Raw genomic sequence first — 26,132 nt, forward strand, 5'->3', positions numbered from 1 at the left:
AGTATTTGTTTTTCTCTTTCTGACTTACTTCACTCTGTATGACAGACTCTAGGTCCATCCACCTCACTACAAATAACTCAATTTCTTTTTATGGCTGAGTAATATTCCATTGTATATATGTGCCACATCTTCTTTATCCATTCATCTGTCGACGGACACTTAGGTTGCTTCCATGGCCTGGCTATTGTAAATAGTGCTGCAATGAACATTGTGGTACATGACTCTTTTTGAATTATGGTTTTCTCAGGGTATATGCCCAGTAGTGGGATTGCTGGGTCGTATGGTAGTTCTATTTTTAGTTTTTTAAGGTCCCTCCATACTGTTCTCCATAGTGGCTGTATCAGTTTACATTCCCACCAGCAGTGCAAGAGGGTTCCCTCTCCTCTACACCCTCTCCAGCATTTATCAAAACATTAAGGTAAATTCTTAATTTCTGTTCTTCTGAGCAAAGCCATTTTACTGGATGACTTTGTTCTTAATCTAAACAATGGACAATGGGATTTTACTATGTATCTATGTGAATTAGCACTCACAAAAAAAGAATAACTTTCTTTTACCTAAGAAAAGGAAAAATATAAATATGAACAAGTTGGTTTTTCAGACTTACTTTAGGAAAGTAACAAATATAATCTTATTTCATCCGCCAAAGCATTGAAGCAACCCATGTTATTATAAAATTCTCCATTTGTAAATAGGTAAATTCCAAGTTAATCAAAAATGTTTTAAAAGTTTCTGGACACTCCCTAGATTAGGAATTAATGTTTATATTTATAAATGAAGAAAAAAAAAAAAACACAGGTTTTACATTTATCTCCAAAAAGTCCTTAACAATAACTTAAATCCTTTTTACAGGAAAGAAAATCAATCAGGGAAGCAGGAAACTGTAGTTGTAACTTTTTATCATCACATTTTAGAAAAAATATTTTGACTATCACTTTTTCTAGAGGTTGAAATAAAACAGAATCATCTAACTTTTTACTAAAGATGATTTTTAAATTTCTAATGTTAACTGCATTAGTAACCTGGAAAACTACTACTTACAACCTTGCTGTACCTGTAGATTGTATTTGTGTGTTAATACAGGTAATATTTGATCACTCCTAATGCCAACAGATAACATTTCTGAAGGACATTTTCATGATAGAAATAATTTAAACACGGTATGTTTGTTTTCAGAAGGACAGCACACCATTTTCCTTCCTTTGCTCAATCTTCACACTAAATATAATCCACATTTAGAATATTCTTATTTACCTTATTTTTTTATATTCCCATGCATAAAACCAGCTATTTAAGGACACTGAGCAAAGAACCTTATCATTTGTTACTTATGATCAGTAGATTTGCCTTTTTTCTGCTTTACAGGCAAAAATTATATTTCCACAAAATAAAATGAGTGCTGGGTGAGTTAACTTGAGCTAACGGTTAGGACATGATGCTGTAATAAGGCTAAATTGACCATTTGATCACCGATCCCACCAAATGACTTTCATCTATCGCAGGGTCACAGGCAGCATTGAAACTCCTGCTGGTCAGTTTGCTGGTCACCAAGAAGAGCCAGGCAAATGAGCAGCTGGGTCAGCACAAATCCACTATCACCATCTTCTATTCAGCAACTTTACCACAAACAAATCATGTAAGAGTTGTCATCTGGGGAGAGATCCCCAACAATATACCCAATCTTAACACAGATGATAATCTAAGAGGTAAAAGTGTAAAGTTTATTTTAGATGCTAAATTGAAGAAATAAGATATTTTAAAACCCAAGTCCATTTCTATTAGCCAGTATTTATACTTTGAATTTTAAAATACCATCCCATTAAATTCTGAGTCCCATTGCTAAGACAAATGATGGCAGTAACATTCTTCGCTCTTGAACTGGAATAAATGTATAAAATATATAAAAAGATGACAGTTGTTGATCCCTTTACTCTCTCAGCTTTATTAATTCAGGTACTTTTACCTTTATGTAACAACTGTAATATAAGAGGAACTATACCTTCAAATTACAATAAAAATTATCTTCCAAAGAGAGAGAAATCTGTTTCTTTCTTTTTTTTTAATTTAGTGGTGAAAACCGCAACCCAATCAGTTTTCCACCCTCAATTTCTCTTCTGACCTGTAACTCTTTCTCATAATATGTTGCACAGGGGATTGCAATTACAACTTCAGTCCTTTTAATTTGCCTCCCCTAGAGACTGAATTCCCAGAGTGAGGACAGCATAGCTTCTTCCTTCTTCCCACCTGCAGCCCATTAAGAGTATAAACTGACACACTACATGGTATTCATTTGCTCACAGATCAGCCTCTCCTACTAACTACACTATGAGATTCTGTGGACACAAGGTATGAATTATCAACACTTGACACAGTGCCAGGCTATAGAAGACTTTCAAATGTATTTAGTGAAAAATTGAGCATCTTAACCTTTGAATCTCTCCTACCACACTCAGTATCAGCAAAGCACCCTATGAATATGGACAATTGTACTTTTTGTATGAATCTTTGACCCAAGTCACATTCTTTCTTTTCCTACTAGCCATACTTTCAACTGCCTCTTTGGAGGGAAAAGCCTTGGGTTATGTCTGATTTATTCTCCAATACAAATATTCACTACAAGAAAATACAGAGTTCAGGATATGTCTAATCAAGCAAAATCTCACAATACTATCCTAGATTAACCATGTATGTGGTCCTTACAAAATTTATGAACCTGTAAATTTCAACACCTATTTTTTTTGGTTTACACCAAGACTTGAGAATGCTTCCCAATACAGCTGATGTTAAAAAGGATGCCTGGAGAGATGGAGGTGGGAACAGGAAAAAAAGACCATAGTGAAGGAACAATTTAACGTATTTCTTCCATTTCCACCTTCATCCTAAGAGAATTTAAATGGGAAGGGAAAAAATGCAGGTAGAACCTGTGATTCAGAATAAGCTATAAAGAAAACAAAAGATACTGACTTTGCAAACTGTGCGTCTTAAACCATCCTTTCAAATAATTTTTAAAGAGGAATTTTTTTTTAATCCACAGAATCTTTTGCTTTTTCCAGGAGCAGGTGGATTTCATCTCACCCAATATCCCCCGCCTCCATACGCATACATACAGCGCTACCACTGAGTCCCTGTGCCAAACCAATCATCACAGGAAAAACTAAACCATGAGGATCATTTCCTAATTCTCTCTGAAAAATAATCCCCAAATTTTTCCCCACAGGCAAATTACCTATTCTAATGGGATTGGGGGAAGGTGGCGGGACGGAAGAGTTCATTATCATGCAGCTTCTCATTCTCTATAGGGAGAAAAATAGCATTAACTTCCAACAAGAGACAGCTACTCTTATACTGTATCCCCAGTTAGAACCTAAAAACAAGCAAAAAAACAAAAAAAACAAAAACCGATCTTTTGATGCATTCAAATGAATAGAAAGCTGAGACAGTTTACTTTGCAGCAATATAACCCCTTAAAAATCTTCCAGAGCTTGGGGGATGGGGGTGACCCATCAATCCCCCCACACCCTTGCCATATGGGGGAGCAGGATTCTGTCAAATAGAAAATGCCACTCTCCGCCTCCTCCGCCATCCCGAAAATTGACTGGCACCGAGTGCGGAGGCGGCCGAGGGAAGAAGCGAGGAGGCGGGGGACACACCACACACACACACCACACACACACACACACACACACACACACCACACACACACACACACCACACACACACACACACACACACACCACACACACACCACACACACACACACACACACACACACACACACACACACCACACACACACCACACACCCGCACCGAGGGCTGATTCATGGCTTTTTAAAATGTTTTAAAGCTACAATTTCCTCCAACCGGAGAATTCTCACCCATTCCCCAACCGCAGCTCCCACCATGCTCCTCCCCCCCTACATGGGGGTCAGCTGGACTGTGTCCCAGCCGCGGCCTCGACCCCGCGCGCCCTACGCCCCCAGGCGCGCGGCCCCCGGCCGGGGGTCCCCCACGCGCCCTCACCACCCCGAGGCCCGACGCGCCCAGGCCGGGAGATGCGTCGCACCTGGATGTAGTTGTTCTCGCAGTAATCGGCCACCCGTTCCAGATTCGTGTAACTGTCGAAGAGGGCCCGGCGGCCCCCCGGGATTTCCTCCTCCAGCAGCATCTGCAGCTCCGCCATCTTCACATCCTCCTCCTCCTCATACAGACCGCAGAGGCAGTGGCGGCAGCAGCGCCAGGGAAACCCAAGACTGGGAGAGGAGGAGCGGCGGCGACGGCGGCAGCAACCGGGAGGAGCGAGAAACACTCCCCGCCAGCGACAGGGGAGGGGGCAGCACGAACGGGGGCGGGGCGCGAGCCGACGGACTCCGAGGACGGTCACCGCGGCGACGGCCGGCACGGCGCGCGCACGCGCGCTCGCCTCCCTCCGCCTCCGGGAGCCCGAAAAAGATTCCCACCCTTGGTCCCGCCGCCCGCCCCTCCCCCACTTCCGGCGTCTCCTAGCGACCGCGGGAGTGGGGGCCGGGATGCGCGCGGGAGTAGCGCGCGCAGTTAACCCTTCGGTCCCCGCAGGTTGCGTGGCTGGAGAAGCGCCCCTGGCTGTCTTTGTTAGTCCGGCGTGAACGCCCACCCGGCTCCGCCGTCTTTCGGCCCGCGTCTTCAGCGACTCCCCTCGGCGTTATCCTCAATCTGGGGCCCAACCCCATGGTCATGGGCCTGAGGGATAACATCAGCCCACTAAACTTTCATGCAGCTTTAAGTGCCGCCCCACTTTTCATTTTTCTCTTCATCTTTGACCTCATCCATCCTCACTGGTACAAATAAGTAAATTTCAATTTCCTAATCCCAAATTTCCTGTCCTTCGCCTTTTTTGCACCTGTTTGCCCATTGACAGCGTTTCCCCCTGCCAGGTTAGCCTCTGTTCTGTTCTCCTTTGACCATCCTCCGGACTTCAGCTTTTTGCGCTTGCCCTCTCTTTGCTTCGCTTCCTCAGTGACAACCTTTTCTGTCATTTCTCTTAGTCTGTCAACTTGACTTTTTTCTTCGTCTATTCCGTGTTTAAAGTTTCGAAAACGGTTTTGCTGGTACTTTCATTCCTCACAGGACTGTTACATGGATAAAATAAATGTTTAAAGCACTTTGGGAAACGATAAATGACACAAAAATTCAAGGTAGATCATTTTGATCTTGCAGTTATTATTCTGTTATTCCTTAGATACTATATCTTTTTTTCCTAAATCTGACTACTCCACACAATGTAACCTTAAAAAACTAAAATTCCTGACACCTGCTGAGATATTATAAAGTCCATGACCTTTATTTGTACTGTGGAAAGTCAAGGTTGACTACATTTGCAGTTTAGAGCAAGATTCATTATTTCAACTCTTGTATTTGTGATCTCTTGACCCTCCTACAGTGATTTTTTCCCCCCTCTTTTTTTTTCTTCCCAGATTATGAGGAAACTATATTATACTTTCTCAAAAAATCACTTTAATGCCTTACCATTACACATTTCTGGAGCAATCTCTGATGATGTTATATTGGCTTTATTATATACACATTAGCAAATTGTGTTGAGTTTTCTCTGTGGAACCCAAATTAAAGGATACTGAAAATGTTGTTCCAGTCCAGCTAGTTTTGTTCTTAACCACTTTAAACATCTTCCGTATTAGTGGTTCTCAAACTTAAGTGTGAAGAGCTCTTTAAAATGAAAGCTGCAGGGTCACACTCTTGAGATTCATTAGCTTTAGTGATGGAATGGAGTAGTTACTTAAATGGCCCATAAACATGCTTCAGGGATTAACATATTAGATCAAGCAAACTTTTCTTTCGGACTAAAGTTCAGTGAATCAAAGGGTACTGTTGAGCTGTGAGAAGTCCACCAGGGTCAGTTAAATGCTAAACAGACTCTTCCGCCATTAGTTGTTTCCACCTAGCATTCTTTCAAATACTGCTTAGCAATTAGCCCAATAAACAGTTCTCCCCAGAGGGACGATTCATCATCCTAGGTATCACTGCGTGAAGATTCTAGTATGCACTTTCTCAAATTAATATGTGACTTCTTTGGATCTTAGCTTCCTTATCTGAAAAATCAAAGGGTTAAACTCAGGTCAGTTCTCAAACTTCTGAGTGGATTGCAATCACCTGCAGGGCTTGTTGAACCGCAGGATCGCTAGGCCCCAGCCCCAGACTTTCTCACTCAGTTGATCTGCCCCACTTCATAGTTCTAACAAGGTCCCAGGGGGTGCCAATGAAACTGCCCTTCTGGTTCTGAAGGTCTAAGTGGGAATCTCTGCCAAGAGAAGACCTTTTAATATTCGGCAGACTCTAAGAATTGAAGGACATAGATACACACTTCTGCTGCCACCAAGAACATTTCAGCAAAAAAGAAGACAACTACAGAATCTATACAAAGTACATGCATCGTGTGTGCATATATATTATCTGAGTGGAGGGATTGTAGGGTTGTTTGGTTTTGCGCATCTTAATTCTTCTAAAATGAGCATGGATTACTTTATAAGAGTCCAGGGAGGCTATTATCTCCCTAAATCAGAGAGAATACTTTTATTAATGCATCCCAAGATGACATTTTTAAAGCAATTTTATCATCAGTTTGATTCAAAGTAAGCATTAAAAAGTAGACTTTTTACATATTAACCCAGTCATGCCAAGTGCAGTTGATTTTTTTTTAATCTAATTGCAGGTCCTTATATTTGTTTCCAATTATGCCTTGGCTTTTTCCCAAATTTAAACCCTCATTACAATCTCCTGAAATAAATTATCTTGCTTCACATCATCTACTGATTTGATAAGCAAGACTTTGGGCTTCATTATAGCCTTCGATAAGAATGTTGAAATCAAGGCCAAGAAGAGGGCCTAATGACTTGGCCCTGGAAGACTCACTTAGTTGGTCAGAGCCACTCTCAGTATGCCTTAAATTGGGCCACTTGTGACTGTACCTTAAAGGATTCACATTTATCCAGTATTTCATCATCATAGTCACGTGACTGGTGAGAAAGTGTCAAATTCTTCTGCTGAAATAAAGATACTGTGGAATTCCCCTGATGTATCTCATCCTAGCAACTCTATACTTAAATGAGGAAATTAAGGTAAAGCATATAATATATTGCCTAATATTATGGGCTCTAAAGAAATAAATGTTGCTTAACTGAATTGTTTACATTGCTTGTCTTACGATATCTAGAAGACATACCGATTCACTTCAGACTTTCCCCCCAGACTCTTCCTGCACACACTGACATGATAATTCATCATAAACATTGTTTTCAGGGACTTCCCTGGTGGTCCAGTGGGAGGCACTCCATCCTCCCAATGCAGGGGGCCTGGGTTCCATCCCTGGTCGGGGAACTAGATCCCACATGCATACCGCAATAAGCCCGCATGCCACAACTAAGAAGTCCGCATGCTGCAACTAAAGATCCTGTGTGCTAAGACCTGGCACAGCCTAAATAAATAAATAAATAAATAAACATTAAAAAAAGGAAAAAAAGATGCTCAACATCACTAATCATCAGGGAAACGAGACATCACCTCACACCTGTCAGAATAGCTATCACCAAAAAGAATACAAAAAAAAAAAAAAACCCACATTATTTTCATCATTAACTCTTTGCCTCCAAATTCTCAGTCTCTCTTTTAAATGACATCAACCTATCAGGTTTAAAATCCTTAACATTGAGTATTAATTAGTAGTTAATATTACTGTATTTTCTCATACATTTTAAAAATTTATTAGAGAACAAATAATATCTATGGCACCTAAAGAATACCATCTGTCTCATTTCCACACAATGGCACTTTCTGTAATATTTATCCCTTTTCCTGGTTTTACATTAAATGCTTGGAAACTATTAAATAAGAAACTATAAGAATGTCATCCTTCTTCATGAAGATACTTGGGACTGTTTTCTTTCTTTACCTTGAGAATCTCAAAACTAGTTTTCTGGCTGCTATATGATTTTATCAGGCAATACCAAGTTGGATATATATGTACATATACAGTTCAACGAATGAATATGTATTTCAATGAAATTTAAAAGAATTCCTTTTTCAGCAGTTAAGTTCCCTGTTTGAGATATTACACAGTAGTAATCAGGAGAAATGCAGAGTGTTTTACTCAAGCAATGACATGGTTAACTTAGTTCCTATTCTTACCCCAAACAAGAAAAATAATTATCAGTGATTAATATTTTAATACACAATTTATACACATTTTAGGGTTTTAATCAAATTTAAGACTCCCAGGAAATTTTAATACCAAGTGCATATAATGTGTATATATTAAATCTTTGAAACAGATTTTCTGTATGTGATCAGAAGATAAATGACCGGGATCTAAGCCTTATATTTTTAGGCACACTTTATCATCTGAAACTTTGGTTTCAGTTTTAGTGATATAAACCTTGGTCTCAACTTTAGGGATACTTATTTAATGGTTAAAAATGTACCAAACTACTAAAAAAAAAGCTTTACTGTGCAATAGAGCATTCCATGCTCTATAGCTACATGAATACACATTTTAAGAAATAAGTTTAAAATGACTGGAAAGAATACAAAGAATCCTCCAAAATTAGTCTGTAAGAAAAAAAACCCTCCCATTTTCAGGAAGTCAGGAGTCCACAAGTCTCATACATATTTTTTTCATTTTTATTGAAAGTCATTTTTTTGTCTCTTTATTATGGAAATTACAAACATACAGTATGGAGAATGGTGTAATGAATACACAAACATCCACTGATGAGATGTAACAATGGCTTCTATTTTACCTTATATTATTCTTATGATACAGAATTTTAAAGAAAATTACAGTAATCATGACATTTAACCCCTAAATACTTTAGTATATATCTCTAAAAAACAAGGATATTTTGCCACATAACCACAATATTGTTGCACATCTAACAAAATCAACAATAGTCCCCTCATACTAACCAATACCCAATAAAAAGCATTTTTCAAGAAGAAATCACTCTTGAAAGGAGAGAAAATAACATATACCCAAGATACAACCTGGAAGGATTATATTTAAATATTTAGAATCTATAATAGTTTCCTATAAGAGACAACAAAATAGCTCCCTTTCCTGTGAAAAGTGAAAAGAGGAAAAAAGTTTTTCCATCAAACCATGAATGTGGACAACATAAACCTGAAATTCTTCATGACAACGTATCTCTGTGTATAGACATAACCAATGGGGTAGATAATTTATCTTGAAAGGCATATGTTTTCAAAGAATAAAAAGTCCTCAATTCTTTAAGTTTCTACTAAAATTGGTTTTACATATCCCTCCCCCACCAAAACAGTGAATTTCAGAGCTAAAGCATAAAACAGATCATCCTTTCCCACAGCAGACAGATCACCAATCAGTTCACAAAACTTGGATTTCTAAAATTAGCTACTTTTGTTCACACTTTGTCTTAAATTATGTTAAAGGTTTTATAGAGCGTCAAGCCTCAAAATGTACTAACTAGGTTTTTATTACTGACAACTATATTGACCTTCACTTAATAACATGAATTGCTAAGAGTTTGAAATATACGTTTTTCTGATTATGCTTTAATACCATTAGAACCTGTATGCTGAATATTCACTGCAGCATGTATGATTTTCAAAGCTGCTAATTTTTTTTATAATAATCTGTTTCTTATCAGTTTCAGTAACATTGCAAACAAAGAAGTTATACTTTGACAAAATTGCTAACTAAACATCATGGTATATGGTAATAAGTCTCACTAGTATAGTACAAGGTTGCTAAGAATATCATTGACCACCGATTGCTATGTTCATGAAATGGAATGTAGAAGAGGTTAACAGCAAAAAAAGTGACTCATGATATTCCTTGTCGAAGTAATTTTACGTAGCCTCTTGGAAAGAAAGGAGCAGAAGAGAATAACTTTGGTATTTTAAAATGGCAAGGAATACTGATTTTTAACTACACTTAAAATACATCAGTAGGATTTCTTCCTTCCTCCTCCACAGGAATTAACAATATATTTCTCACAGACTTCTATTATCTAGATGTCCAACCATATGAATAAGTGAATGACTCATATCACTGAAATATTTCATAGGGTTTTATAATGATATTTCGGGGAAAAAATCCCATTTTACCTTCCAGCAGAAAATGTTTGGCAATTATTAAAATACAGGAAAGTAAGAGCTCCATCAGTGAAATGGGGCTTCAGATAAGAGACTTTTAGTGTACTGTATCACTTTTGCAACTTTAATAAAAATCTGTATTATCAAATTGCTTTTAAGTTTGGCATCTATTTGTTGCCTATTTTGTAAATAATTTTAAGACATCCTAGAGAGTTTTAAATCGCTTGATGATAAATCATGAAAAAGACATTTATGGGTATTTGCAAGGACAACTAGCATACAACCAGGAGGCACAGCCCTCAAAAACCACTGAGTCACAGCACCATGCGGTGTAAGGTCAGATGTGTCCAGGGCGAGCTTCATGGGCTGCAACCAGTGCAGTCCCACAGAAGCCCACACCTCAGGAGGACCCTGTGTTGGGGTATAACACTTTGAAGGCACTGCAGTGAAATTCTCAAATTTTATTTGTGAATTTGTATTTTGTAAGTGAAGTCCACTGGGACCCTGGAGTATACGCCCGGGGCTTAGAGTTTACTTCCTTGCCTCCCTAGACATGTTCTCAGTTACCAGCTTCCCGCTCTCCGGTACCCTGCACCCTGCCTGGCCTCCCTCTAACCATCCCTGCCCATTACCACTGCTGCCTTCTACCCAGAGCAGCAGTAAGATTGCATTAGGAGGAGAGTTGATGAGGGAGGCCCACTTTCTGCCACGTTACCCTCCAATGGGGGCCTGGGAGCAGGTGTGGGGAGGGCTGGGGTCCAGCCAGCAGTTTGCTCTGCAGCATCTTGAGGCAGGGCAAGGAAGAAGTCATCTCTGCTTTGGGCTGGCCGCACCACAGCATGTTCACCAGGTAACTGGGCGGGGCTCCTCTGCCTACCCCTGACCCAGGTAAACAACATTGTCCCAGCATGGAGACTTCAATCCCTTGGGGGTGGGGTTGGGAGAGGGGTCTCTCATCAACCATAGGTTAAAAGAGCAGACCCAATGGTGGGAAGGGGGGAGACTGACTTCATTCCCAGCTAAGACCCCATATTTTCATTTTGCACTGGGCATACAAATTATGTAGTTGGCCCTGATTGTGCCTCTTACAATAAAAATAAGCCCCCAAACCGTTATAAACATCATAGCATGTCCCATCATAGATAGGACATCTCTTTTCAAGTGTTTGTTTTTAGGAGACTATTATCCTATTTCTCCCAGTTATCAATAGCATAGTATAGTAATTTAGGCAATTCTTTTTGCTTAGGGGGCCTTTCCTTGGTTTTAAATTCATCCTTTAGAGAATAATATGAAACCAAAAGGAAATCACATTCTGAACAAGTTTGCGGAAAAAAAATTGTGCTAGCCTGGGCAAATTCTCATATAAAATAAGTTCTCTCAGCTTTCATTTCCCCCTTTTATAAGGCTATTGGATTAGAACATATCCATGGAGTCTCTTAAATGTAACACAGTTTTACAAAGTCTATTAAGACTAAAGTAAATTCAAAGCTAGCACATTAGTAGATCATACTTCTAATCTCAATTTAATTAATTATCTTCAGGGGTTCTTAAATTGCAAAAAAAAATTATTATTTTTTACTATACCACAGAAGAACTAAATTATAAAACACAAACAAACATAGCTCTTTAGCAAGCATCTCAAAATCTCAGGCAGCCATGTTAAGAGTTCTCAAAGTCAAGTCATAGTTACCAGAAGGTACCAGTGACTACCCCCTTATTCTACTGCTTAATAAATTCGTATTTCCAGAATTGAGGATGAGAATTCCTTCCTCCTAAACTTTGGGTGTCCAAAATCCTAGTACTCTTCTCCTGGCCCCTGACATGCAAAAGAGAGACTGATAGACAAGTGTATCTGAAGTGAGGTAAAAGTAAGTGAAGAGGTCTGATAATGGTATCTCTCTAGGATTGCTGGATTGGAGTTCAGGCCAGAAGGAGTCTCTGGGATGTCTCTGTGCACATGGCTGGCCATTATAGAGCTGTCTCTTGTGGTTCTGAGTCAACCTATCCTATGGATTAGATTTAGATGATCCCAAGGAGACTGGATCAGTTTGGGGGCTATCCAAGAGATTTAGTCCAAAATTTCCCAAACCTCCTAGGGCCCTCCTACAAATCCTCTAAATATGAAAAAAACAGAAACTCAGAACAGACTCATGGTTCTATTTCAATCCAGAATTTCATTGTGGGTTTGAAGCCAGATCAATCTCTGATCATGGAGAGAACAAGATGACATTTACCTTGGTGGGATCACCATGCTACAGAACTGCTCTGATGCTTGATTTGCATTTCTCAAAATTATATAATTCCCACAGGGCACCATCTAGATAGAAATACACCACAGTGCCCAATTCTTGTGATTAAACCCTGTATAGAGAAAGATGAAAACCTCAGAGACAGACATAAATTTTATACACACATTAAGAAAGGTTGTCATGGCAACTTCGCTTGAAGATATGTATTTTTAAATCTAAGTAAATTTAACATTCAAAACACATTTGCATCTCCCTCAAAGGCTCTGTATCAAGAATATTAAACAAATTTTTTCCAATTCCCTTTGAATCTACACTTCCTTGAAAGCTTAACAAAATCCTATGAATATAATAACAGCACTGACTTAAGCACCTATCTTTGGAAGGCTATGAGAAAATCCAAAATGAAAGCCAAATAATGTTACTCTTCTACTCCCAGAGGCCCTAGATTGCCCTCTCCAAAATTTTAAATTGTGAGCAGGCTATGCCATATAATCTCTACAAGGTCCTTTTAAGCTCTAAAAATCAATTATCTATTAGCTGCTGACCTCGCAACACAGCAACAAATCATGAAAGATGAACACACCTAGTGCTGCAGTATAATTGAACAATTCATACAAATGACTATAATCAATATTGCTCTTTAACCTAGTCAAACCAATTCCTAGCTTTGTTTCTTCTCACTCTGAACAATCTCCAGTATTTCTATTCAGCATCAGTGTTGACAGTTTTCCTTGAGAAGATATGTAGTTTAATTCTCTTGCTCATAAACTAAAAGTAACAAAAAGAATGGTTTGACTCCCAACGGTTCCTTGTGCTTCTTCCGCCTCTACAGCCTGTAACTGAAGCCTTCTGTTCTTTGTCATGTAGTCAACTACAAGTTCCTTCCTTTGTCCCTTTCAGCCACTGACCTAAAGGGTCCTTGAGTTGCTTCCAAACCCAGGACCTAGAGAGCTCAAGTGCTAGAAAGTTAAGCTTTGGCACATGAGACTCTGGGGTTCTTCCTCCTGGGGTGAAGCACAGAAGAGAGAAAACACAGTAAATTCCATGTCTGTCTGGCTCAGTGCTATATCCCCAGCATCTGGAATAAGATCTGACACACATTAAGTGACCAATAAAAAAGTGTTGCCTAACTAAATGGGTCACATTTCTTTGGACAGAAATGGAAGTCAGGAGAAGGACAGAGTCAGGAGAGTAAGAGGGCTCTGTCCTCTGACAGGGAAAAGAGGAGGAGGTGAGGGAGTGAGAGAACATGGAATTCAGGTGCCTTGGTTCTAATACGGTCACTCCTAGTCTGGAGAATCTCTGCACCATGCATAGGTTAAAGAACTACCTAAGACAGATGTTCCTTTAGACTCCTTTTGTCTGTAGATCATTTTGGACACATCTATAGATCTACTGAACACTACATCTCCATGAAACACTGGTTTTTCAGGATAATAGGTATAACTTGAAAAAGGGGTACCTTCATCAAATACATTTGGAACACTCAGTGTTACACCAAGTTAAAATAGGTTTCCTTACAGTAGAACTTCTCAGCTCTTCCAATATATTAATACGCATTCTGAGAAAGAATATATGTATATAAACTGAGAATGAATACGATCAAGGAAACTTTTTCTCAGAGTATCTCATAGGATAGGGTACCATGAGACACAATGTGGGAAATAATGCTGTTGCTAACCTAATAAAAAAACTCTGATCCTTAAACATTTCCTAGTTTTAATGATGATCTAGTGATAAGACATAGAAGGAACAAAGGACTACTTGCTTACCAACTATTTTGGTTGATATTTTGTAGAACTATAGGCTATTATAAACCTATGTTCACACCTAATACAGGCATCACTGAAAGATGTCCATACATCTTCTTAAATACTTCCAGCAATGGGGTACTTAGCATATCACAAAGTGCTATTAGCATTAGAGGTAGTTTGGCTATCTGGAACTCTTCTTCAACTATTAAGTAACTTCAATAATCTCCTTTATTCTATATACAGAGAAAACCTCAATGAAGATTTCATTCATTTATTCAAAAATATTTACTGATTGCCTTTTTGGAGACAGGCACGTTACAACTTTATCTATGATATAGTTACAAAGTAAGTTTCATTCACTACTATCATGTGTTAAAAATTAAAACAAGAATTTGCAAGTATTTTAGATGTATATAAATGTAGATTTTTAAAAAAACTACCAAACAGGATTATTTGTGACTTATTTGCTCCTGGCAGTTTATCCATGCTATAACAAGATCCATTCCCAATCTGTAGAAAGACAGCCACCAAACTGTAAACTGACTGAATGGGAAGCCAACTGGAAGAAGAAATGTCATTTCCTGCCTTTTGTTTACTGTCTGGATATTTTACAAAATGGCTCCCAGCTCAAATTTTACAATTAACCATTCACTCAGTGTCATAAAATTCTATAAATCAAACATGAAATTGATTTCTATTGTAATTTTAAAGTCTACTCCCACCCCAAAATAAGACCTTACAAAATTGAAGTAACATAAGAAAATGTCTGAAATGAATTAAATGAAAAGTAGACCAAATTGTTCTGATTGCAATAGGTAAAAATATACGTATGTGGGAACAGGAAAAAATTTAAACAGTTGTACAAGTGGCAGTTGAGTTGGCAGTATTTAGTTTCCTTTGAGATTTCTTTTAATACTGCTGTTACATTACTCTTTTAATCATTTTCTTTAGCTGTTATGAACTGTACATCATTTGAAACTATTGCTTGGTTCTCTCTTAAGTAAGAACAAAAACCCCACTAAACCCCACTGAAGCTATTAAGATAATCTGAAGTTTAGATCTTTTACTGTTTCTTAGCTAGTATTTGCTGTCTTTATTTACAGTATTTCTTCTAGCAGGAATGAAGAACTATTTTAGTTAGTCCTACCTGTACCTACTATTACTTTCTAAGGACTAAATGAGATGGGTATATAAAGAATTTGGTTTCTAACAAATGCTCATTCCAGTCCCTTGTTCTACTTTGGCAAGTTTCAGTCTCACTCCTTTTTATCAGTGCAGATCACTGACAACGCTCAAAGCAACACAGTATCCAGCCTTTTTGGCACGCTGATTTTCTGACTTCTGCAATAACAGCAACTGCTTTGTTGTCACTGCCTCCCTTCCCCCAACTCCTCCCCTTCTACCTTCATCATTGGTCTTAGGAACTTAGGAAACAGGCATAGGACTGGCTAAGAAGAAAAATTAGGTCGTTAGCATCAACTTGTTGACAATATAAAAACCCACCCTTGAAAATAGTGTCCATTTCTCTCGCAGCTATCTTCTCACAGCTACTAAATGACTCCTTGATTCTACCGGCCATGTCTTCACTTTTACACACTCAGTAGAATTATGTTTTTTTAAGCAGTTTTCAATGTGTCAACATAACCGCATGTGAAAAAAAGGTACATTTTATAAAGGGTAACAGTACTTTTTATGGGTCTGGAGAAAAAAATAAACATGTCTTCAGGGAAGAATTTTAATCTGTTTCCCCCAGAGTCCAAAAACAACAACAAAGATTCTTAAAATGTCCTCTTAAAAGATGAAATGCTATCCTAATTTGAACTTAATTATATTGAAGATTTTTCTTAGGATAATGGAGTAATTTCATTTCATAAATGCTCATTGTAACACCTAGATTATGCTATGACTTTAGCAACTTGGTTCTACTAATATATAACTGTTTTGATAGAATAGATGGAGAAGTAAGGCCATTTTTAAAGTTGAAAAGAATAACAATATTTGAGAAGGGAAAGAGGCAGAGAAAAAGATTGACAAGTCTGTGCTTACATTCTGAGTGAGAAGAATAGTAATGTTCCAGCTGTGGAAAACACTACTGGTTCATAACATATTAAATGAAGAGAACATTGTGTATAATATGTCTGTAAAAATTACATGTGGATTAAAAAGTAGAAGGATCCACCTCAGAAGCTTAACACTGGTTAAGTTCAAATAGTGGTGATGGAGTTTCCTATTTTTGTGCTTCTATGTTTCCTAGATTTTTCTACAATAAACCCATATAATTTTCCAATAAAAAATAGAGCATTTTGTCTTTAAAATACAAACTATTTTAATATAAAGAAAACAAATAAATTTTGATATTAAGTCTATAAATAAGATAGAATCTATTTATATCAAAAAATGAAACTGCACATTTGTGGGCCAAACAGCATGTGAGTTTTTCATTTTTCCCAAACATATGCACAGAATTAATTCTGTTTTGAATTTTATTAGCACCAAGTGTGGAAGAGCCCTTTCATTCCATAAAAATGTGTTGTGTTGATGTTTTTAACAATAAACTTCTGAACTATCAAAAAGAATGTAGATCAAAATCAGTGAAGAAATAGTTTTTAAAAAGCCAAAAAGCTATAAAACTTAAGAGTCCTGCTAGAGCCATGCTACGAGCCATCAGTAACACTGAGGCTACTAAAATTTAGGTCATTTGACAAATACAAAGGGCCACGTAAGAACAACAGTGAATGGATAACTTATTTTACATATGATTAACAGTATTTTTTATTTTTTAAAAATCCTCTAGAAAAATGACTTATTTTTAATGTTTCAAGTTATTTATGTAACTGTGGATAAAATATGCTTATTTACCTGATTCTTCTATGCTCTATTTTCCTCGATTCCATCATTATTATACATTGTCTCACTATTGGCAACATGCCAACACCCTGACTCTGGTTCAGTTACCCTGTTTTTGCCTTGATCATGGCTGATCAGGTCTCCCTTGCTTTAAAATTCCACTTACCTCATCTGATTTTACTGACACTTGGTTTACATATCAACTGGCTACTCTAACCTTCCAGTGCCAGTTTCCAAACCAATTAAGGTACTTGGATAACAAAGGAAGATGCTCTTTATATGCAAAACCATAGAATATGATAGGTGACAGGGAATAAATGTAACAACATGCCTTTGTAGAAACATGATGCTAGGAACTAAGAATACATTTCACTTAAAAGTTTCAGAATTTAAATTATTCCATAAATTAAATGTTTTTGTCAGAAATAAAGGCTGTATCTAGTTACTTAGTTTCTATGTTTAACTACTTATTACTAGGTCTAAAATGTTAGCTATATAACCATAAACACAACATAAAATAACTCAATAACTAGGGTACATTCTTGAAACTAAAATTACAAGAGAAATTCAGCAGTGTCAAAAATAAGCCCATCTGCAAACATTTATCACTATTCTTCCTTTCCTCTCTATCAGCACTTGGCATATTTCCTTCATATCTCCTTTTATCTTTAAAAAAACATATTTAAAAAAAAGAATTCTTCAAGAACAGTGTAACCAAAGAAAGCAAACTAAAATACAATGCTGTCAATAAAAAAGCATTAAATATAAAACTTACCAGCACTAAAATATACATTTGAAAGATACTTATTTTTGAAAAATCCCCAATATTTCTTTTCTTACTAGTGAGACTGACCATTTTTCTAAAAGTTCATTAGCTGTTTCCCCTTATAAAAGCTGTTTTGTCCATTTATCTACTGTATGTTTTCTTACCAATTTGTATGAGCTCTTTATATGTAATATGGATATTATCCCTTTCTGTCATATATTTTGCAAATATTTTCACCCATCTTTGTTTTCTTTCTTTTAAATTTGGTTTCAGTTTTTAGTTAATGCTCTCTCATTTCTTATGGTTAGGATATGACATAATAATAAATAAATTCAGGAATTTATTTTTTCCACAAATGATGATTAATGGAGTAATATAGTGCTACTATAATTTCCAGCAAAAAAAGGACAGACAAGCCTCACTCTTAGTTTGCTACTTAGGAAGGACACCACTTCAAAACACATTCAGAACTAACTGTATTATTTTCCAAATGATTCAGAACTGTTCAAAATGATGAGCAATGTATAAGTCATGAAATAAACACTGTTGTCTGGGAAGGCATACAAGCAAATACAAGGTATGTTATTCACTGAATTACTCAAACCTAATAACAATGATTAAACACAAACTAATTTATACTCAGAAAATAAAAATATTAATCTAATAAATAAAATTATATAAAGTCCTTTTTTTCTTTTCCTTTTTATGTAAAGTCCCCTTTAAGAGGATTTACTGAAAGTGTGAATATGAGTTATTTTTCTCTTTTATGAATATTTTAAAAATATTATTGTGAAAAATAATTTCTCTTCAAGAATATTAATTTTAAGAGATCAAACTAAGGCTAAGAACATGAAAACAATGACATAGAAACTGATAAAACAAAAGTTAAAAGTAGAAGTCCTCCCATTAAATTTATCACTATATTGATGCAATAAGTATAAAAGTATATGATGCATTAAGAAACTGATATACAAAAATTCAAATTCACATGATGAAGTACTAATAGGTGTTTATATTATACAATGATGCTTGGCTTATAAAAGGATTCAATACATATTTTCTAAACGGTCATTTCCCTCAACAAAGTTAAGTGTATACAATTTTAATATCTCTTTGAGACAGTGATCCAAGCTTCCTCCTTGGATGATGTTACCAGTTCATACTTAGTTTCAATAACTTGTCCCTCCACAGAAAGTAGGTGCAGTCTCCTCACCAGTACACTCAAAAGTACTGTGGTCACCATATATGCAAACCTAGTCAGGAAGAAAGTCAACTGGTTACTAAAGATTAACAACTATACTTTAACTATATAGATTGTTCATTCCCATCAACAGTGATAAACAAAATTATAAGTACAAAGTCTAGCATCTTTCCTTTCCTTTTCGTTTCTCTATCATCTCACCTCAGCTCTGGGCATTCCTGTGTGCCTGAGAATCCAAGCAAGGAGAAAGTCTTCGTTACCGATTCATCATCAAACCGCTCTGGATCAAACCTAAAAAGAAGATTTGGGCCTGATCACAACAGAGCTCCACTGGCATGGTACATATTTACACTATAAGAACACAGGCATGTAATAAAGTTTTAAAACTACTTAAGATAGAAACTGCTGTCACATTATATTTAAATTTGACCTTTTATGTTCCCAAACTATTGAACATATATTACATCTCTTTTTGCTTACTTTATTACTTCTATTTTATTTATTTATTTATGTATTTATTTATTTTTTGGCTACACTGGGTCTTCGTTGCTGTGAGCAGGCCTTCTCTAGTTGCAGCAAGCGAGGGCTATTCTTCATTGTGGTGCGCAAGCTTCTCATTGCGGTGGCTTCTCTTGTTGCTAAGCACGGGCTCTAGGCGTGCGGGCTTCAGTAGTGGCAGCACGCAGGCTCAGTAGTTGTGGCTCGCGGGCTCTAGAGCGCAGGCTCAGTAGTTGTGGTGCACGGGCTTAGCTGCTCTGCGGCATGTGGGATCTTCCTGGACCAGGGATCGAACCCGTGTCCCCTGCATTGGCAGGCAGATTCTTAACCATTGTACCACCAGGGAAGCCTCTACTTCTAAACAATAGATGCAAAATACATTTCTCTAGAATCATCGAAGAATGAAACTGTAACATGCAACTATATCATTTATGAGATTTAAGGATAAATCATACAAAATCACATAATGAATATTTACATTTAAGAGTGTTCAAAATATGTTACATGAGACCATCGGATCAATATGCGAGGCATTTTACATTGCCTCTTAAGTCAAATTTTAGTTCTTAAGATTGGAGACACCAGACTAAAAATTCTATTCATCAATTACATGAGACCCAGACTTATTAATAAGTGAGGGAAATGAAGAGGCTAAGAAGGATCTTTTATTGCACAGAAGTTTACTCTGTAAAAAGTCAATGGGAGTTGGGCTTCCCTGGTGGCGCAGTGGTTGAGAGTCTGCCTGCCAATGCAGGGGACACGGGTGCGAGCCCTGGTCTGGGAAGATCCCACATGCCTCGGAGCAACTAGGCCCGTGAGTCACAATTACTGAGCCTGAGCTCCTGGAGCCTGTGCTCCGCAACAAGAGAGGCCGCGATAGTGAGAGGCCTGCGCGCCGCGATGAAGAGTGGCCCCCAATTGCTGCAACTAGAGAAAGCCCTCGCACAGAAACGAAGACCCAACACAGCCATAACTAAATAAATAAATAAATCCCATTTTAAAAAAAAAAAAAGTCAATGGGAGCAATTACACTCTAATAAAGATGTTTAAAAAAAAAAGTCAATGGGGAAATGTATATATTAAACGAAAACAACCCACCCACCAAGGAGCATAAAAATTCCCCTCAAAAACAAGTGTTTTTAAAAGATCTAAACTCTGAGAAAAAAAAAAAGGAATCTTGCTTTCATTGTCCTTTTTAAAAAGTGTAGATTACCTTTCACTTTTGGAATATACTATATTTACATTACAGTCCATATAAAAAACTGTATCAAATTTAATCAGCCTTTCCTTTTGTAAACTATCTTGAAAATTGAGACCCTAAATGTTTACTTGAAGATACCTATGTTTCCAGATCAAAAGAGAATCAAACTTGATTTTTTCCAACTACTTTTTTTAATCTTTATTTTATATTGGAGTATAGTTGATTTACAATGCTGTGTTCAATTCAAGTGTACAGCAAAGTGATTCAGTTATACACACATATATCTATTTTTTTAGAATCCTTTCCCATATAGGTTATTACAGAACATTGACTAGAGTTCCCCGTGCCATACAGTAGGTTCTCGTTAATTATCTATTTTACATATAGTAGTCTGTATATGTTAATCCCAACCTCCTAGTTTATCCCTCCACCCTGCAACTTTCCCCTTTAGTAACCCTGTTTGTTTTCTAAGTCTGTGAGTCTGTTTCTGCGTTGTAAAAAAGTTCATTTGTATCACTCTTTTAGATTCCACATATAAGTGATATCATATGATATTTATCTTTCTCTGTCTGACTTACTTTATTTAGTATGATAATCTCTAGGTCCTTTCATGTTGCTGCAAATGGCATTATTTCAGTCTTTTTTATGGCTGAGTAATATTACATTGTATATATGTACCACATCTTCTTTATCCATTCCTCTGTTGAGGGATACTTACCTTGCTTCCATGTCTTGGCTATTGCAAACAGTGCTACAATGAACACTGGGGTGTATGTATCTTTTCAAATTATGGTTTTCTCCGGATATACGCCCAGGACTGGGATTGCTGGATCATATGGCAACCCTATTTTTAGGTTTTAAGGAATCCCCATACTGTTCTTCATAGTGGCTGTACTAATTTACATTCCCATCAACAGTGTGGGAGGGCTCCTTTCTCTCCACACCTTCTCCAGCATTTATTGTTTGGAGACTTTTTGATGATGACCATTCTGACTGGTGTGAGGTAATACCTCATTGTAGTTTTGATTTGCATTTCTCTAATAATTAGCTATGTTGAGCATATTTTCAAGTGCTTTTTAGTCATCTTCACTAACAACGAAAGATCAGAAACAGAAATTAAGTAAACCATTCCATTTACCACTGCATCAAAAAGAATAAAATACCTTGGAATAAACCTACCTAAGGAGGCAAAAGACCTGTACTCCAAAACTATAAGATGCTGATGAAAGAAATTGAAGATGACACAAACAGATGGATATACCACATTCTTGGATTGAAAGAATCAATATTGTCAAAATGATTATACTACACTAGGTAATCTACAGATTCAATGCAATCCCTATCAAATTACCAATGGCATTTTTTGCAGATATAGAACAAAAAAATTTTTAATTTGTATGGAAACACAAAAGACCCCAAATAGCCAAAGCGATCTTGAGAAAGAAAAATGGAGCTGGAGGAATCAGGCTCCCTGACCTCCGACTATAAAGCTACAGTAAGCAAAACAGTATGGTACTGGCACAAAGACTGACCTGGAGAGCAATGGAACAGGATAGAAAGCCCAGAAATAAACCTGAGCACCATTGGTCAATTAATCTATGACAAAGGAGGCAAGAATATACAATGGAGAAGACACAGTCTCTTCAACAAGTGGTGCTGGGAAAACTGGACAGCTACATTTAAAAAAATGAAATTAAAACCTTCTCTACCACCATACACAAAAATAAATTCAAAATGGATTAAAGACCTAAATGTAAAACCAGATACCATAAAAGAGGAAAACATAGGCAGAACACTCCTTGACATAAATCACAGCAATATCTTTTTGGCTCCACCTCCTAGAGTAATGAAAATTAAAAACAAAAACTAACAAATGGGACTTAGTTAAACTTAAAAGCTTTTGCAGAAAAAAGGAAACCATAAACAAAACGAAAAGACAACCCACAGAATGGAAGAAAATATTTGCAAATGATGTGACCGACAAGGGATTAACCTCCAAAATATATAAACAGCTTATGCAGCTCAATATCAAAAAAAGAAACAACCCAATAAAAAAATGGGCAGAAGATTTAAATAGACACTTCTCCAAAGAAGACATACAGACATCCAACTATTTTATGAAATACCTCACAATTTTAAGGATTAAAATTAAAATAAAAATGAAAAATAGATAATTTGGCCTCAAATGCTGAAGGATTTTTTAATCTAAAGTTTTTCAGCTTTATTGATTTATAACTGCAAAACTGTAATATATTTAAAGTGTACAATATGATGATTTGATTAGCATACACATTATGAAAGGATTCCCACCCTCAAGTTAATTAGCACAACCATCACATTACATGTTGTTACCATTTTGTGTTTGTGTGATAATAATACTTAATTTCTACTCTCTTACCAAATTTCAAATATACAATATAGTATTATCAACCATAATCACCATGTCATACGTTAGTTAGATCCTCAGACCTTTTTCATCTTATAACTGAAAGTCTGTACCCATTTGTCAACTGCTCCCTACTCCTCACCCCCCAACACTCCAGCTCCTGGCAACAACCATTCTACTCTCTGTTTCTATGTTGGAAGTTTTTTGTTTTTTTGTTTTTTCAGATTCCATATGTAAGTGATATCATGCAGTATTTGTCTGTCTCTGTCTGGCTCATTTCACTTACCATAATGCCCTCCAGGTTCATCCATGTTGTGCAAATAACAGGATTTCCCTCTTTTGTGAGGCTGAATAATATTCTATTGTATGTATATATACACTACATCTTCTTTATCCATTCACCCGTTGACAGACACACTTAGGTTGCTTCCATACTTGTGAATAATGCTACAATAAACATGGGAGTTCAGATATCTCTTTAAGAAATCATTTTGTCTCCTTTGGATATATACTCAGAAGTAGCACTGCTGGATCACATGGTAGTTCTATTTTTAACTTGTTGAGAAATTCCATACTATTTTTCACAGTGGCTGCACCCATCTACATTCACACCAACAGTGTACAAGGGTTCTTTTTTTATCCATATCCTCTCCAACATTTGTTATTTCTTGTCTATTTGATAACAGACATCCTAACAGGTATAAGGTGATCTCTCATTGCAATTTTGATATGTATTTATCTGATTCGTGGTATTGAGCACCTTTTCATGTACCTGTTGGACATTTCTATGTCTTCTTCGAAGAAAAAAAAAAAGTCTATTCAGGTTCTTTGACCATTTTTTTTTCTTTTGTCCACCATGCGTGGCTTGTGGGATCTTAGTTCCCTGACCAGGGACTGAACCCGCACCCTCAGCAGTGTAAGTGCAGAGTCCTAACCACTAGACCACCAGGGAATTCCCCTTTTGCCCATTTTTTAATTGGGTTGTTTCTTTTTTGCTATTGAGTTGTAGGAGTTCCTTATATATTTTGGGTATTAACTCCGTATCAGATATTTGCTTTGCAAATATTTTCTCCCATTCCATAGGTTGCCATTTCATTTAGTTGGTGGTTTCCTCTGCTGTGCAGAAGCTCTTTAGTTTGACATAGTCCCATTTGATTAGTTTGACTTTTGTCGCCTTTGCTTTTGGTGCCAAATCCAAAAAAATCACTACCAAGACCTGTGTTAAGGATCTTAGCACTATGTTTTCTTCTAGGAGTTTTAGGGTTTCAGGTCTTACGTTCAAGTCTTATTCCATTTTGAATTGATTTCTGTGCATGCTGTAAGATAGGGATCCAGTTTCATTCTTTTGCATATGGATATCCAGTTTTCTGAGCACCAGTTATTGAAGAGACTAAACCTTTCTCCATTGCATATTCTTGCCTCCTTTGTTGGAAATTAGTTGACAACATATGCACGGGTTTATTTCTGGGCTCTCCATCTATGTACCTATATTTTTCTGATCTACATCTCTGTTTTTAGGGCACTACCATGTTGTTTGGTTACTAAAGCTTTGTAACATAGTTTGAAATCAGGAAGTGTGATGCCTCCAGCTTTGTTCTTTTTTCTCAAGATTGCTTTGGCTATTCTGGGTCTTTAGTGGTTCTGTGAATTTAAGGATTGTTTATTCTATTTCTATAAAAATTGACATTGGGATTTGGACAGGGATTGTACTGAATCTGTAAATTGCTTTGTCTAGTAGGGACATTTTAACAATATTAATTCTTCCAATCCATGAACACAGATTATCTTTCCATTTATTTGCGTCTTCGTCTATTACTTTCATCAATATTTTAGTTTTCAGAGTACAGATCTTTCATCTACTTGACTGAATTTAATACTAAGTATTTTACTATTTTTGATGCTATTGTAAATGGGATTGTTGTCTTAACTTTTCTTTCTGATAATTTGTTGTCAGTGTATAGAAAAGCAACTGACTTTTTTATATTGGTTTTGAATCATGAAACTTTACTGAATTCATTTATTAATTCTAACAGTTTTTGGTGGAATCTTTAAGGTTATCTATGTATAATATCATGTCATCTCCAAGTAAAGGCAATTTTACTTCTACCTTTCTGATTTTATTTCCTTTTCTTTCCTAATTGCTCTGGCTAGGACTTCTAATATCATGTTGAATGAAAGTGGTGAGAGTGGGTATCCTTGTCTTGCTCCTGATCTTAAAGGAAGACCTTTCATCATTTCACCCTTGAGTATGTTGTTAGCTATAGGCATATCATATATGGCCTTTATTATGTTGAAGCACATTCCTTCTATATCTAATTTGTTGAGTTTTTATAATGAAAAGATATTTAATTTTGGCAAAAGCTTTTTCTGTATCTACTGAGATGATCATACAGTTTTTATCCTTCATTTTGTTAATGTCATATATCACATTGATTGATCTGCATATGTTGAACCATCCATCCTAGATTTACCCCAGGAGTAAAACCCACTTAATCATGGTGTATAATTCTTTTAATGTACTACTGATTTTGGCTTGCAAATATTTTGTTAAGATTTTTTCCATATATGTTCATTATGGATATTGGCCCATAGTTTTTTGTAGTGTCCTTTTCTGGTTTCCGTCAAGGGTAATACTGGCCTCATAAAATGAATTTGGAAATGTTCTCTTCTTTTCTATTTTTGGGAGGAGTTTAAAAAGGATTGGCATTAATTCTTCTGGAAGCGTTTGGTAGAATTTACCAAGGAAGCTATCTGGTCTTGGACTTTTCTCTGTTGAGAGGTTTTTGATTACTGATTCAATCTCCTTACTAATAACTGGTCTGTTGAGATTTTCTACTTTTTCATGATTCAGTCTTCTTGGTAGGTTTTATGTTTCTAGGAATATACCCATTTCTTCTACGTTATCTAATATGTTGGCATATGATTATTCACAGTAATTTCTTACGATCCTTAGTATTTATGTTCTCAGTTGTAATGTCTCCTCTATCATTTACAATTTTATTTATTTGAGCCTTCCCTTGTTTTTTCTTATTAAGTCTAGCTAAATATTTGTAAATTTTGTTTACCTTTTCAAAAAAACAGCTCTTAGTTTCACTGATCTTTTCTATTGT

General features: G+C 36.7%; 2 protein-coding genes and 1 long non-coding RNA gene across 20 annotated transcripts in view; 1 reads left to right on the forward strand and 2 right to left on the reverse strand.

The window, feature by feature from the left end:
* Window positions 1-4,445, reverse strand: part of ABI2 (abl interactor 2) — a 91,038-nt gene extending 86,593 nt beyond the window's left edge. For 2 of the 17 annotated variants that reach the window (XM_082397088.1, XM_082397098.1), the window contains exon 1: window positions 4,065-4,445. In XM_082397088.1, the coding sequence (XP_082253214.1) occupies window positions 4,065-4,181 (117 nt within the window). In that variant the 5' untranslated portion in view covers window positions 4,182-4,445. The remainder of the gene's footprint in view (window positions 1-4,064) is intronic. The other 15 variants (XM_082397095.1, XM_082397097.1, XM_082397101.1 and 12 more) reach the window with 10 other exon arrangements.
* A 60-nt stretch (window positions 4,446-4,505) lies between these two features.
* LOC309631129 lies at window positions 4,506-16,753 on the forward strand. The gene is made up of 2 exons (XR_014246080.1): window positions 4,506-11,231; window positions 11,283-16,753. It is a non-coding gene; the product is annotated as an uncharacterized lncRNA (long non-coding RNA).
* A 1,442-nt stretch (window positions 16,754-18,195) lies between these two features.
* Window positions 18,196-26,132, reverse strand: part of CYP20A1 (cytochrome P450 family 20 subfamily A member 1) — a 63,972-nt gene continuing 56,035 nt past the window's right edge. For both annotated transcript variants that reach the window (XM_082397130.1, XM_082397129.1), the window contains 2 exons: window positions 19,139-19,228; window positions 18,196-18,989 (listed from right to left, as the gene is read on the reverse strand). In XM_082397130.1, the coding sequence (XP_082253256.1) occupies window positions 18,839-18,989; window positions 19,139-19,228 (241 nt within the window). In that variant the 3' untranslated portion in view covers window positions 18,196-18,838. The remainder of the gene's footprint in view (window positions 18,990-19,138; window positions 19,229-26,132) is intronic.

This window comes from Balaenoptera borealis, assembly GCF_965194805.1.
Source record: "Balaenoptera borealis genome assembly, chromosome: 6".
NCBI lineage: Eukaryota > Metazoa > Chordata > Mammalia > Artiodactyla > Balaenopteridae > Balaenoptera > Balaenoptera borealis.